This window comes from Carcharhinus amblyrhynchos, chromosome 25, assembly GCF_965287045.1.
Source record: "Carcharhinus amblyrhynchos chromosome 25, sCarAmb.v2.hapA, whole genome shotgun sequence".
Classification (NCBI taxonomy): Eukaryota; Metazoa; Chordata; class Chondrichthyes; order Carcharhiniformes; family Carcharhinidae; genus Carcharhinus; species Carcharhinus amblyrhynchos.
This window is the reverse complement of record NC_137348.1, coordinates 43355536-43369387: the sequence shown is the minus strand read 5'-3', so window position 1 is coordinate 43369387 and position 13852 is coordinate 43355536. Positions and strand designations below refer to the sequence as shown.

The following is a 13852-nucleotide window of genomic DNA, read 5'->3' as shown; positions in this document are numbered from 1 at the left end:
TCACTTTTATCACACACCTCCTGGAAAAGAGGCAATCATCAGACACAGTGTCCCCTCCCCCAGAGTCCCCCTCCCCGGCGAGACACAGACAGCGTCCCAGCAGCCTTGGAAAGGAGGTTGGTTCACAGATGGGAGGGAGACCGAGAGTTGGGGTAACGGGGGTGTACTCACTATCAGTGTGGGACTCGTGGTGTTCCTGATGGATCTGTACTGGGCCTGAGACTTTTCACATATTTATAAGTTGTAGGAATAGAGAGTGATATATCTAAACTTAACAATATTGCGCTAGGTCTCACAGTAATTAGTGTGGATGAGTCTCATGTATGTGGATGGGAAACTATTGGAGACTATTCTGAAGGAGAGAATCTACCTCCATTTGGAGAGGTAAGGTTTGATCAGGGATAGTCAGCATGGTTATGTCAGAGGGAGGTCACGCCTAACGAATTTGAATTTTTTTAACCCAGTGTGTGGACGAGGATAGTATGGTTGATGTAGTCTACATGGATTTCAGCAAAGTCTTTGACAAAGCCCCAAATTAGACCCCAATTTAGAGGGATAGGGCCTGGGTGGGATTGTTGTCAGTGCAGACTCGATGGGCCGAATAGCCTCCTTCTGCACTGTAGGGATTTTATTCTATTTTATTCTATAAATGGAGACAGATGAAGATGCATTCATTATTGGCTCAGCAGTAGGAGACAGAGGATGGTGACAGATGGCTACTATAGTGACTGGACGTCAGTGACCAGTGACGTACCCCAGGGATCCGTGCTGGGCCTCCTATTGTTCATCATTTATATAAATACATGACTATGTTGGGGGGGGGGCGTAAGATCAGTAAGTTTACCGATGGCCACATGGTTTACAGTGAGGTGGAGTGTCTCGGGTTACAGGAAGATATGGGTGAGATGGTCAAATGGGTGGATTAGTAGCAGATGGAATTTAACCCTGAAAAATGAGAGGTGATACACTTTGGAAGGAGTAATTTGACAAGGAAGTACACTACGAAAGGCCTGAAACTGGGAAATTCCGAAGAACAAAGGGACCTTGGCGTGTTTGTCCATAGATCTCTGAAGGTGGAAAGGAGGGTTAATAGGATGGTGAAATAGGCAGACGGCACACTCGCCTTTATCAATCGGGGTGTAGATTACAAAATCAGAGAGGTCATGATGGAGTTGTATAGAACTTTGGTGAGGCCACAGCTGGAGCACTGTGTGCAGTTCTGTTCACCACATTACAGGAAGGATATGAATTCACTGGAAGGGGGTGCAGAGGAGGTTTACCAGGATGCTGCCTGGGATGGAACATTTAAGTTATAAAGGGGGATTGGATAGGCTTGGGTTGTTTTCTTTGGAGCGAGAGAAAACTGAGGAGGTGACCTGATTGAGGTGTTTATGATTATGAGAGGCATGGACAGAGTAGATAGGGAGCAGCTGATCCCCTTAGTTGAAGAGTCAGTTACAAGGGAACACAAATTAAAAGTGAGAGGTGGGAGTTTTTGGGGGGATTTGAGGAAAACCTTTATTACCCAGAGGGTGGTGACAGTCTAGAATGCGCTGCCTGGGAGGGTAGTGGGGGCAGGATGCCTCACATCCTTTAAAAAGTATCTGGATGAGTACTTGGCACATCAGAACATTCAGGGCTATGGCCAAATGCTAGCAAGTGGGATTAGATGGGCAGGTCAGGGCCTTTGATGCATCGATGCAGACTCGATGGGCCTCATCTGCGCTGTAGGATTCTGTGAAGACAGCAGGTTACAAAGGGATGTCGATGGATTCGGTGACTGGGTCTAACTGCAGTTTATTGAGCCGAAGTGTGAGTGCGTCCGTTCTGGACCCAAGAAAGACGGAGCAGAGAATTGTTCTGAACGGTGAGAATGAGCAGATTCACAGCTCTAAATAAAGAATGCACCAAAAAGCAATTGAGCAGATACAAAAAATAATTAGCTGGGGTGACGGAGAGGAAGGGGGCAGAGAGAGGTGTGGAGCGTGGGGCAGAATGTTAAAGTGATTATTCGGGGGACACGAGGAAGCAGCACCCCGCCTCACACACAAAGCAGAGTGGAAATCCGCTGCGTGCCTCACTCAGGCTGTGGCTGATTTCATATCAGAGATCGGCAGATGTTAATAAAAGTACAGCATAGCAATCAGCTCAAATCTACAGGGACCACAGAGCTGAGTCAAGGGGCTGAATGGCCTCCCCGGGTCGGGACATTGTTTACCTGGGTGAGCTGCCGGTTTTGTTCCTTCAGCATCACGATCACCTGTGGGTTGTTCCCGAGGTCAGGAACGCTACACTGAGCGGGGATCTCACACACGTTGACTGCAGTGGATGATCTGGCCAGTCTCTGTGGATTGGGAGATCAGTGTCTGAGAACGTACACACTCTCGATAAACAGAGATCATCGTCACTATCTAATCATCCGATTCAAAGATAAACACAGTCACAGGATCACAATAACTGGACATTCTCACCTCCCACAGTTTCACATTCACACCAAGAAAAATGTTCATCAAACACACACAACAGCGAGAAATTAGACATATCATCCACTGTCCCTCTACACTGTCCCCATCAAACACTCCCAGGACAGGGACAGCACGGGGTTAGATACAGAGTAAAGCTCCCTCTACACTGTCCCCATCAAACACTCCCAGGACAGGTACAGCACGGGGTTAGATACAGAGTAAAACTCCCTCTACACTGTCCCCATCAAACACTCCCAGGACAGGGACAGCACGGGGTTAGATACAGAGTAAAGCTCCCTCTACACTGTCCCCCCATCAAACACTCCAGGACAGGTACAGCACGAGGTTAGATACAGAGTAAAGCTCCCTCTACACTGTCCCCCCATCAAACACTCCCAGGACAGGTACAGCACGGGGTTAGATACAGAGTAAAGCTCCCTCTACACTGTCCCCCCATCAAACACTCCCAGGACAGGTACAGCACGGGGTTAGATACAGAGTAAAACTCCCTCTACACTGTCCCCATCAAACATTCCCAGGACAGGTACAGCATGGGGTTAGATACAGAGTAAAACTCCCTCTACACTGTCCCCCCATCAAACACTCCCAGGACAGGTACAGCACGAGGTTAGATGCAGAGTAAAGCTCCCTCTACACTGTCCCCCCATCAAACACTCCCAGGACAGGTACAGCACGGGGTTAGATACAGAGTAAAGCTCCCTCTACACTGTCCCCATCAAACACTCCCAGGACAGGTACAGCACGGGGTTAGATACAGAGTAAAGCTCCCTCTACACTGTCCCCATCAAACACTCCCAGGACAGGTACAGCACGAGGTTAGATACAGAGTAAAGCTCCCTCTACACTGTCCCCCCATCAAACACTCCCAGGACAGGTACAGCACGGGGTTAGATACAGAGTAAAGCTCCCTCTACACTGTCCCCCCATCAAACACTCCCAGGACAGGTACAGCACGGGGTTAGATACAGAGTAAAGCTCCCGCTACACTGTTCCCTCCTTTGTCCTCGAGTGGGCCAACCCTCTCCCTGGCTACCCTCTTGCTCTTTATATCTGTATAAAAAGCCTTGAGATTCTCCTTAATCCTGCTGGCCAATGCTTTTTCGTGATCTCTTATAGCCCTACTTACTCCTTGCTTTAGTTTCGTTCTAATTTCCTTGTATTCCACACTTGCTTCGTGTGTTCCCAGCCTCCTAGCCTTGACAAATCCTTCCTTTTTCTCTTCGACTCACAATATCTCTCATCATCCCAGGTTCCCAAAACTTATCCTTTATCCTTACAGGAATGTGCCAGTCCTGAATCCCTATCAACTTACACGAACGCCTCCCACATGCCAGATGTTGATTTGCCCTCAAACATCTGGCCCCAATCTCCATTCTTCAGTTGCTGCCTAATATTGTTGTAATTAGCCTTCCCCCAATTTAGCACCTTAACTTGAGGATTATACTTATCTTTATCCATCAGTGCCTTAAAGCTTACTGAATTGTGGTCACTGTTCCCGAACTGCTCCCCTCCTGAAAAATCGACCAGCTGGCTGGGCTCATTCCCCAATACCAGGTCCAGTACGGTCCCTTCCCTAGTTGGGCTATCTACATAATGTTTCAAGAAACCCTCCTGGATGCTCCTGACAAACACTGCCCCATCTACGCCCCTAGCACTAAGTGAGTCCCAGTCAATATAGGGGAAGTTAAAATCTCCCATCACAACAACCCTGTTAATTTTACACCTTGCCAAAATTTGCCTACATATCTGCTCCTCTATCTCCCGCTGGCAGTTGGGTGGCCTGTAGTAAACCCCCCAACATTGTGTCTATACCCTTTCCTATTCCTGAGCTCTACACAATATTGCCTCTCTGTATGGCCCCTCCGAGGAGTCCTCCCAGAGTACAGCTGTGACATTCTCCTTAACCAGTAGTGCAACTCCCCCATCCATTTCACATCTCCCTCTAGCCCGCCTGAAACATCTATATCCTGGGACGTTAAGCTGCCAATCCTGTCCTTCCCTTCACCAAGTCTCTAATGGCCACAACATCATAGTTCCGAGTACTAATCCAAGCTCCAAGTTAACCTGCCTTACCTCTTACACTTCTCACATTGAAACAAATGCACTCAGTCCACCAGACCCCCTCTGATTAGCAATCCCACCCTGCCTGCTGTTTCTCTGTGTCTTACTGGCTCTACTCTCTCATTCCCCTTCAAGCTAATCCATCTCTGCTTTGGTTCCCACCCCACTGCCAAACTAGTTTAAATCCTACTGCGTGACACTAGCAAACCTCCCGGACGGAATATTTATGCCCTTCCAGTCTGGAAGCAACCCATCCTTCTTGTACAGGTCTCATCTGCCCCAGGAAAAATCCCTATGGTCCAGATATCCAAAATCCTTCCTCCTACACCTGCTGTTTAGCCACACAGAATCATAGAAACCCTACAGTGCAGAAAGAGGCCATTCAGCTCATCGAGTCTGTACCGAACACAATCCTACCCAGGCCCTACCCCCATATCCCTACATATTATACCCACTAATCCCTCTAACCTACACATCTCAGGATACTAAGGGGCAATTTCTTAGCCTGGCCAATCAACCTAACCCGCACATCTTTGGACTGTGGGAGGTAACCGGAGCACCCGGAGGAAACCCACGCAGACACGGGGAGAATGTACAAACTCCGCACAGACAGTGACCCGAGCTGGGAATCGAACCCAGGACCCTGGAGCTGTGAAGCAGCAGTGCTAACCCACTGTGCTACCGTGCCACCCGTACCATCTTCTCAATTCTAGCCTCACTGGTTATCCACGGTTCTCTGGGCTTGTTACTCCTCTCTATCACCCCAGAAGGAACATACTGAGCTTACATCCTTTCCCCCACTTTCCTTTGTGAAATTATCCCACCGTTCTTCTGTAGGTTTTCCCATTAGTAGCCGTTCCCCGTCTACCTTGGCCAGATCCTGTGTTAATTTTACTAAAATCCACTCTCCCCCAATACAAAACCTCTTTTTTTTTTTGCACCGTGTCTATTTCTTTGTCTGTAACTAGCTTAAATTGTATCTTGCTCTGATGGCACATCACCAGCGGGCGAGGGGGATTATTTCACCAGAAGTTACCTGGGCAGATCCGGAGGTGAGGTCAGCAAGGCAGCACCTCACTTCCTGCAGTTTTGAGAGTAATTGCTCTAATCGTACCGAGTTTCCTTCAGCAACTTTGCCCTGTAGGGGAGAGATGAAAAAATAATAATCGCTGCTCTGCATTTACACCCACAATCCACAACTCCAGATCACCCAGCCTGAACTGACAATCCAACCCAGCCCACACCCAGAACCAGTCACCAAACTAACCCTCAACAGATAACACTCACTCCCACCATCACAGCAACAAGCAGTGTTAACAATAAACCTCTCAGGGACTGAGAGTGATCAGCACACACTCCCAGGACAGGTACAGCACGGGGTTAGATACAGAGTAAAGCTCCCTCTACACTGTCCCCATCAAACACTCCCAGGACAGGTACAGCACGGGGTTAGGTACAGAGTAAAGCTCCCTCTACACTGTTCCCATCAAACACTCCCAGGACAGGTACAGCACGGGGTTAGATACAGAGTAAAGCTCCCTCTACACTGTCCCCCCATCAAACACTCCCAGGACAGGTACAGCACGGGGTTAGGTACAGAGTAAAGCTCCCTCTACACTGTTCCCATCAAACACTCCCAGGACAGGTACAGCACGGGGTTAGATACAGAGTAAAGCTCCCTCTACACTGTCCCCATCAAACACTCCCAGGACAGGTACAGCACGGGGTTAGATACAGCGTAAAGCTCCCTCTGCACTGTCCCCATCAAACACTCCCAGGACAGGTACAGCATGGGGTTAGATACAGAGTAAAGCTCCCTCTACACTGTTCCCGCATCAAACACTCCCAGGACAGGTACAGCACGGGGTTAGATACAGAGTAAAGCTCCCTCTACACTGTCCCCCATCAAACACTCCCAGGACAGGTACAGCACAGGGTTAGATACAGAGTAAAGCTCCCTCTACACTGTCCCCCCATCAAACACTCCCAGGACAGGTACAGCACAGGGTTAGATACAGAGTAAAGCTCCCTCTACACTGTCCCCCCATCAAACACTCCCAGGACAGGTACAGCACGGGGTTAGATACAGCGTAAAGCTCCCTCTGCACTGTCCCCATCAAACACTCCCAGGACAGGTACAGCACGGGGTTAGATACAGAGTAAAGCTCCCTCTACACTATCCCCCATCAAACACTCCCAGGACAGGTACAGCACGGGGTTAGATACAGAGTAAAGCTCCCTCTACACTGTCCCCCCATCAAACACTCCCAGGACAGGTACAGCATGGGGTTAGATACAGAGTAAAGCTCCCTCTACACTATCCCCCATCAAACACTCCCAGGACAGGTACAGCACGGGGTTAGATACAGAGTAAAGCTCCCTCTACACTATCCCCCATCAAACACTCCCAGGACAGGTACAGCACGGGGTTAGATACAGAGTAAAGCTCCCTCTACACTATCCCCCATCAAACACTCCCAGGACAGGTACAGCACAGGGTTAGATACAGAGTAAAGCTCCCTCTACACTGTCCCCCCCATCAAACACTCCCAGGACAGGTACAGCACAGGGTTAGATACAGAGTAAAGCTTCCTCTACACTGTCCCCCCATCAAACACTCCCAGGACAGGTACAGCACGGGGTTAGATACAGCGTAAAGCTCCCTCTGCACTGTCCCCATCAAACACTCCCAGGACAGGTACAGCACGGGGTTAGATACAGAGTAAAGCTCCCTCTACACTGTCCCCCATCAAACACTCCCAGGACAGGTACAGCACGGGGTTAGATACAGCGTAAAGCTCCCTCTGCACTGTCCCCATCAAACACTCCCAGGACAGGTACAGCACGGGGTTAGATACAGAATAAAGCTCCCTCTACACTGTCCCCCCATCACTCATAAGAACTTAGGAATGACAAAGACCAGGCAAATAGATTGGACACAAACTTGTATTTGACGGTTTCAGAATAGGGAAAGATTATATTCTACTCCAAGAACACACTACACGTGAATGAGGCCCCAAGAATGAAAAAAAAACTTGAGAAACTGCGAGGCCAAGGGAAAGGAGACAAAGGTGATGTAGGGGGAAGGCATGTGAGTACTAGACAGAGAAGTATAGAGAATCCAGGAGATAAATACTATTGGGAAAATATCAAATTAAATTAGCAAAGAATATAAACCAGTAAAATGTTCCATTAAGGTAAGTGGAGATGAGAACAGGGCACTCAGACTTGAAGAGGATTCAATCAGAGGCAGCAACTCGAAACTGGCAAATATTAATTATGAATCTGCTTCAGTTTGTACCCAGATCAGGTGGACAGGGCAGCAGAAGATCAAATTACAAATCATATCATTAGATTTAAGATAAGGGGAGAAATATTAAATGAACTCAGCAGCTCGGTGGTTAGCACTGCTGCCTCACAGCACCAGGGACCTGGGTTCGATCCCCGGCTCGACTCACTGTGTCTGTGTGGAGCTTGCACGTCCTCCCCATGTCTGCATGGGTTTCCGCCAAGCGCTCCGGTCTCCTCCCTCAGTCCAGGTTGTGTGGATTGGCCACGGTGAATGAGCGGGGGTTACGGGTGGAGGGGAGGGCCTGGGGGGGTGGAGTGCTGTTTTGGGGAGTCATTGCGAACTCAGTGGGCCGAACGGCCCACTGTCCTTCTGCTCTGTAGGGATTGTACAGAACTATCCAAACTCAGAAATGGATAAAACCCCTAAATTAGATAGGCCACCTCTCTGCTTTTAGAAATAAAGTAGGGGAGAGATAATACAGGCAAAACTACAGACAGGGTTCAGTATCAGAGGACTGGCCAATACAAAAAAAAACACAAGATAACTATTTAATAAGTGTTTGAACCAGAGACCATTGATGTGGGAATAGAACATAGAACACTACAGCACAAACAGACCCTTCGGCCCACAAGTTGCGCCGTTCCTATCCATGCCTACCAGGCCATAGACCTATCTATAACCCCCAATCCCATTAGATCCCATATACTCACCCAGAAGTCTTTTAAAGGACCCCAGCGAGTTCGCCTCCACCACCACCGACGGCAGCCGATTCCATTCACTCACCACCCTCTGAGTGAAAAACTTACCCCTGACATCTCCTCTGTACCTGCTCCCCAGCACGTAAAACCTGTGTCCTCTCGTAGCGACCATTTCAGCCCAGGGAAATAGCCTCCGAGAATCCACCCTATCTATTCCTCTCAACATTTTATAAACCTCTATCAGGTCGCCTCTCAACCTTCGTCTCTCCAGGGAGAAGAGACCTAGCTCCCTCAACCTATCCTCATAAGGCATGCCTCCCAATCCAGGCAACATCCTTGTAAATCTCCTCTGCACCCTCTCAATAGCTTCCACATCCTTCCTGTAGTGAGGCGACCAGAACTGCGCACAGTACTCCAAGTGGGGTCTGACAAGGGTCTTATAAAGTTGCAGCATTACCTCCCGACTCCTAAACTCAATCCCTCGACTAATGAAGGCCAGTACACCATACGCCTTCCTGACCACATCCTGTAATGGTAATGAAATACTGACAAAAGGAGAAAATAGAAAAATATCCCAAAAATAATCCTGTAAAGTTGACGCGGATTTCAAAACAGAAATTCTTTGAGGACGTAACAGAGAGTAAACAGAAGTTATACAAAGACAAAAAATCCAGAGCTCCAAAAGGCCTTTGATAAGTTACCACACAACAGACAACAAAGTCAGAACTCATGGGCAGAGGACAAGCAGTGGAATAGATCACTAACTGGCTGAAAGAATAGTGGGTGAAGGCTGGTACCTGTCTGCAATCCAACTGCTCATTTCCCAGAACTATTCAGAGTTTGGAATCAAAAATCACAATTTCGAACTATGCAGAAGACACCAAATTGGGAGGAGAACCACAAAAATAAAAACAAAAAATCAATAAACTTGAAAATGGGAACCCGTTTGGAAAATAACCTTTTTTCCTCTCTCAGAGGGTGGTGAGTCTCTGGAACTCTCTTCCATAAAAGGCTGTGAAGGAAAGTCTGAATATTTTAAAGGCGGAATGTGATAGATTCTCGATTAACAAGGAGGGTGAAAGGTTATTGGGGAAAGGCAGGAATGTGGGGTTGAGGTTATAATGAGATCAGCGATGATCTTAGTGAGTGGTGGGGCAGACTAGAGGGGCTGAGTGGCCTCCTCCCACTCCTAGTTTGGAGAATTGAGGAGGAAGCTCTTTACCCAGAGTGTGGGGAGAATGTGGGAACACAGAGAGTGACGGGAGTGAATGTTATTGATGTGTTTAAGAGGAGGCTGTGTAAGTACAGTAGGAGAGAGGTTACAGTGAGAGATTTACATGAGGGAGGATGGGATAAGGTTGGAGTTGAACATCTCAATATCAGCAGAACCGCCTGCTCCTCACGATCAATACATTCCTGAGATTTATACGAAGCCCAGTTAATGTAGTTTGGTTTGGGGATGGCTGTATCCCCGTAGCTGCTCACGGCTCCGTTTCTCCCGCACTCACTCACGTTGCCGGTGGGGGACTTGCTGATGTTCCTCTGGTGTTGCTGGATTTCCTGGATCTGTCGGACGTACCAGCTTCGGGCTGAATCGACCATCTCTAGACCCTGCAGCAAGGCATCCTTCTCCTGCTCCAGCTCCTTCATCGACTTCAACTGTAGATACATCAAAAACAGAGTCAGCACCACAAACCGGCCAATCACAGCCCCGCAGCCGATCCACAAACCGGCCAATCGCAGCCCCGCAGCCGATCCACAAACCGGCCAATCACAGCCCCGCAGCCGATCCACAAACCGGCCAATCGCAGCCCCGCAGCCGATCCACAAACCGGCCAATCGCAGCCCCGCAGCCGATCCACAAACCGGCCAATCGCAGCCCAGCAGCCGATCCACAAACCGGCCAATCGCAGCCCCGCAGCCGATCCACAAACCAGCCAATCGCAGCCCCGCAGCCGATCCACAAACCGGCCAATCGCAGCCCCGCAGCCGATCCACAAACCGGCCAATCGCAGCCCCGCAGCCGATCCACAAACCGGCCAATCGCAGCCCCGCAGCCGATCCACAAACCGGCCAATCGCAGCCCCGCAGCCGATCCACAAACCGGCCAATCGCAGCCCCGCAGCCGATCCACAAAGCGGCCAATCGCAGCCCAGCGGCCGCGCCACAAACCGGCCAATCGCAGCCCCGCAGCCGATCCACAAACCGGCCAATCGCAGCCCAGCAGCTGATCCACAAACCAGCCAATCACAGCCCCGCAGCCGATCCACAAACCGGCCAATCACAGCCCCGCAGCTGATCCACAAACCAGCCAATCGCAGCCCCGCAGCCGATCCACAAAGCGGCCAATCGCAGCCCCGCAGCCGATCCACAAACCGGCCAATCACAGCCCTGCAGCCAATCCACAAACCGGCCAATCGCAGCCCCGCAGCCGATCCACAAACCAGCCAATCACAGCCCCGCAGCCGATCCACAAACCGGCCAATCACAGCCCCGCAGCTGATCCACAAACCAGCCAATCGCAGCCCCGCAGCCGATCCACAAACCGGCCAATCGCAGCCCCGCAGCCGATCCACAAAGCGGCCAATCGCAGCCCAGCGGCCGCGCCACAAACCGGCCAATCGCAGCCCCGCAGCCGATCCACAAACTGGCCAATCACAGCCCAGCAGCCGATCCACAAACCGGCCAATCACAGCCCAGCAGCCGATCCACAAACCGGCCAATCACAGCCCAGCGGCTGCGCCACAAACCGGCCAATCGCAGCCCAGCAGCCGATCCACAAACCGGCCAATCGCAGCCCCGCAGCCGATCCACAAACTGGCCAATCACAGCCCAGCAGCCGATCCACAAACCGGCCAATCACAGCCCCGCAGCCGATCCACAAACTGGCCAATCACAGCCCAGCAGCCGATCCACAAACCGGCCAATCACAGCCCAGCGGCTGCGCCACAAACCGGCCAATCGCAGCCCCGCAGCCGCGCCACAAACCGGCCAATCGCAGCCCAGCAGCTGATCCACAAACCGGCCAATCGCAGCCCAGCAGCCGATCCACTAAGCGGCCAATCGCAGCCTAGCCCAAAACTACACTGCTCAAAATATTAATAAAATGTCAATGATGCGGCAGGGACGCTGTATGAACATCAGCACTTACATTGCTATAGCGCCTTTCACATCCCTGGGAAGGGGCTGTTGGGGAGGCCCCAGGAGATTGATCTGGTTGGTAATTCTAGAACACGAGGACAATGTTTCGGGAAGGTGGTTGAGATAAGGACATTTCTCCACTCAAATTGCTGTGAATGTTTGGAATTCTCGAACCCAGAGGGTTGTGGAGGCTGTGTTGTCCAATATTCCAGGTAGGGATTGGGAGACGGTGGTCTCTGGGAGGAAGAGGGCCCAAGGGGAACAGTCGGGAAAGGGAATTGAACCACGGTCATATTGAACAGCGGGGCAGACTCAGGGCCTGTCCCTGCACATTGACTCATACCAGAACCTTTCACAACCAATTCACTACTTTGCAGCAGCGAGATCACTAGCCCCCCCACCCCCCCCAGAACACAGCACCCTCCCTTAACCAACACCACCCCCCCACCCCCCCAGGTACACGGCAGTCACCCCGGAATAACAATCGGAGGTCGCTGCTCCGAGTGAGCCGTGACTCACCCTGTCATAGTCGACTCCGCTGGTTATGGTGTGGCGCCGGAGCTCACTGCGATCGCGGGCCTGTCGCCGGTTGGATGCTATTCCGCCACAGGTGGCCTCACTTTGGTAACGGGTCATGTGCCTCCCCTCTGCGGGCATGGAAAGAAGATCAATGAAAACTACAGTCCAAGGTGCCAACTCTCTATGCCCCAAGTCCGACCCCCATGCCACCCACTGACAAGGTGTATGGGCAGCCACTCAGACTCATGGAACAGCCCTTGGACTAAGGGGGGTGCGGGGGGCAGCAGCATTGAGCAGGGTACAAGTTGGCATCAGTGACCATTTCCTACTCCCACCCACCATCCAGTAACGCAAGTATAGATTTCAGCTCTCATGTCATACTGATGTCCTGCAGGACACATGTTTCCAAGATGGCACCAGAACGTGTCAACCTCTTGTGAGTAAAGAACCTACCTCTAACATCTGTCCTATATCTATCATCCCTCATTTTAAAGCTATGTCCCCTCGTGTTAGCCATCACCATCCGAGGTAAAAGGCTCTCACTGTCCACCCTATCTAACCCTCTGATCATCTTGTATGCCTCAATCAGGTCACCTCTTAACCTTCTTCTCTCTAACGAAAACAACCTCAAGTCCCTCAGCCTTTCCTCATAAGACCTTCCCACCATACCAGGCAACATCCTGGTAAACCTCCTCTGCACCCTTTCCAATGCCTCCACATCTTTCTTATAATGCGGCGACCAGAACTGAACGCAATACTCCAAGTGCGGCCGCACCAGAGTTTTGTACAGTTGTAACATGACCTCACGGCTCCGAAATTCAAACCCTCTACCAATAAAAGCTAACACACCGTACGCCTTCTTAACAACCTTATCAACCTGGGTGCCAACTTTCAGGGAGCTATGCACATGTACCCCGAGATCTCTCTGCTCATCAACACTACTAAGAGTCCTTCCATTAGCCCTATATTCGGTACTCCTGTTACTCTTACCAAAGTGAATCACCTCACACTCTTCCGTATTAAACTCCATCTGCTACCTCTCGGCCCAGCTCTGCAGCTTATCTATGTCCCTCCGCAAACTGTAACATCCACCCTCACTGTCTACAACTCCTCCAACTTTGGTGTCATCAGCAAATTTACTAACCCATCCTTCTACACCCTCATCTAGGTCATTTATAAAAATGACAAACGGCAGTGGCCCCAAAACAGATCCTTGAGGTACACCACTTGTAACTGAACTCCAGGTTGAATATTTCCCATCAACCAGCACCCTCTGTCTTCTATCAGCGAGCCAATTCCTGATCCAAACTGCTAAATCACCCTCAATCCCATGCATCTGCATTTTCTGCAATAGCCTACCATGGAGAACCTTATCAAATGCTTTGCTAAAATCCATATACACCACGTCAACTGCCTTACCCTTATCCACCTCTTTGGTCACCTTTTCAAAGAACTCGATAAGGTTTGTGAGGCACGACCTACCCTTCACAAAACCGTGTTGACTATCCCTAATCAATTTATTTCACTCTAGATGATTATAAATCCTATCCCTGATAATTCTTTCCAAAACTTTGCCCACAACAGAAGTAAGGCTCACTGGTCTATAATTCCCAGGATGGTCTCTACTCCCCTTCTTGAACAAGGGGACAACATTT

General features: G+C 50.2%; 1 protein-coding gene across 1 annotated transcript in view; it reads right to left on the bottom strand.

Moving 5' to 3' along the window:
* Nucleotides 1–13852, bottom strand: part of LOC145358130 (suppressor APC domain-containing protein 2-like) — a 52594-nt gene that overhangs the window by 24036 nt on the left and 14706 nt on the right. The window contains exons 3-6 of the mRNA XM_080211809.1: nt 12198–12325; nt 10050–10196; nt 5584–5685; nt 2219–2344 (exon numbers count right to left, since the gene is read on the bottom strand). Of these exons, the coding sequence (XP_080067935.1) occupies nt 2219–2344; nt 5584–5685; nt 10050–10196; nt 12198–12325 (503 nt within the window). The remainder of the gene's footprint in view (nt 1–2218; nt 2345–5583; nt 5686–10049; nt 10197–12197; nt 12326–13852) is intronic.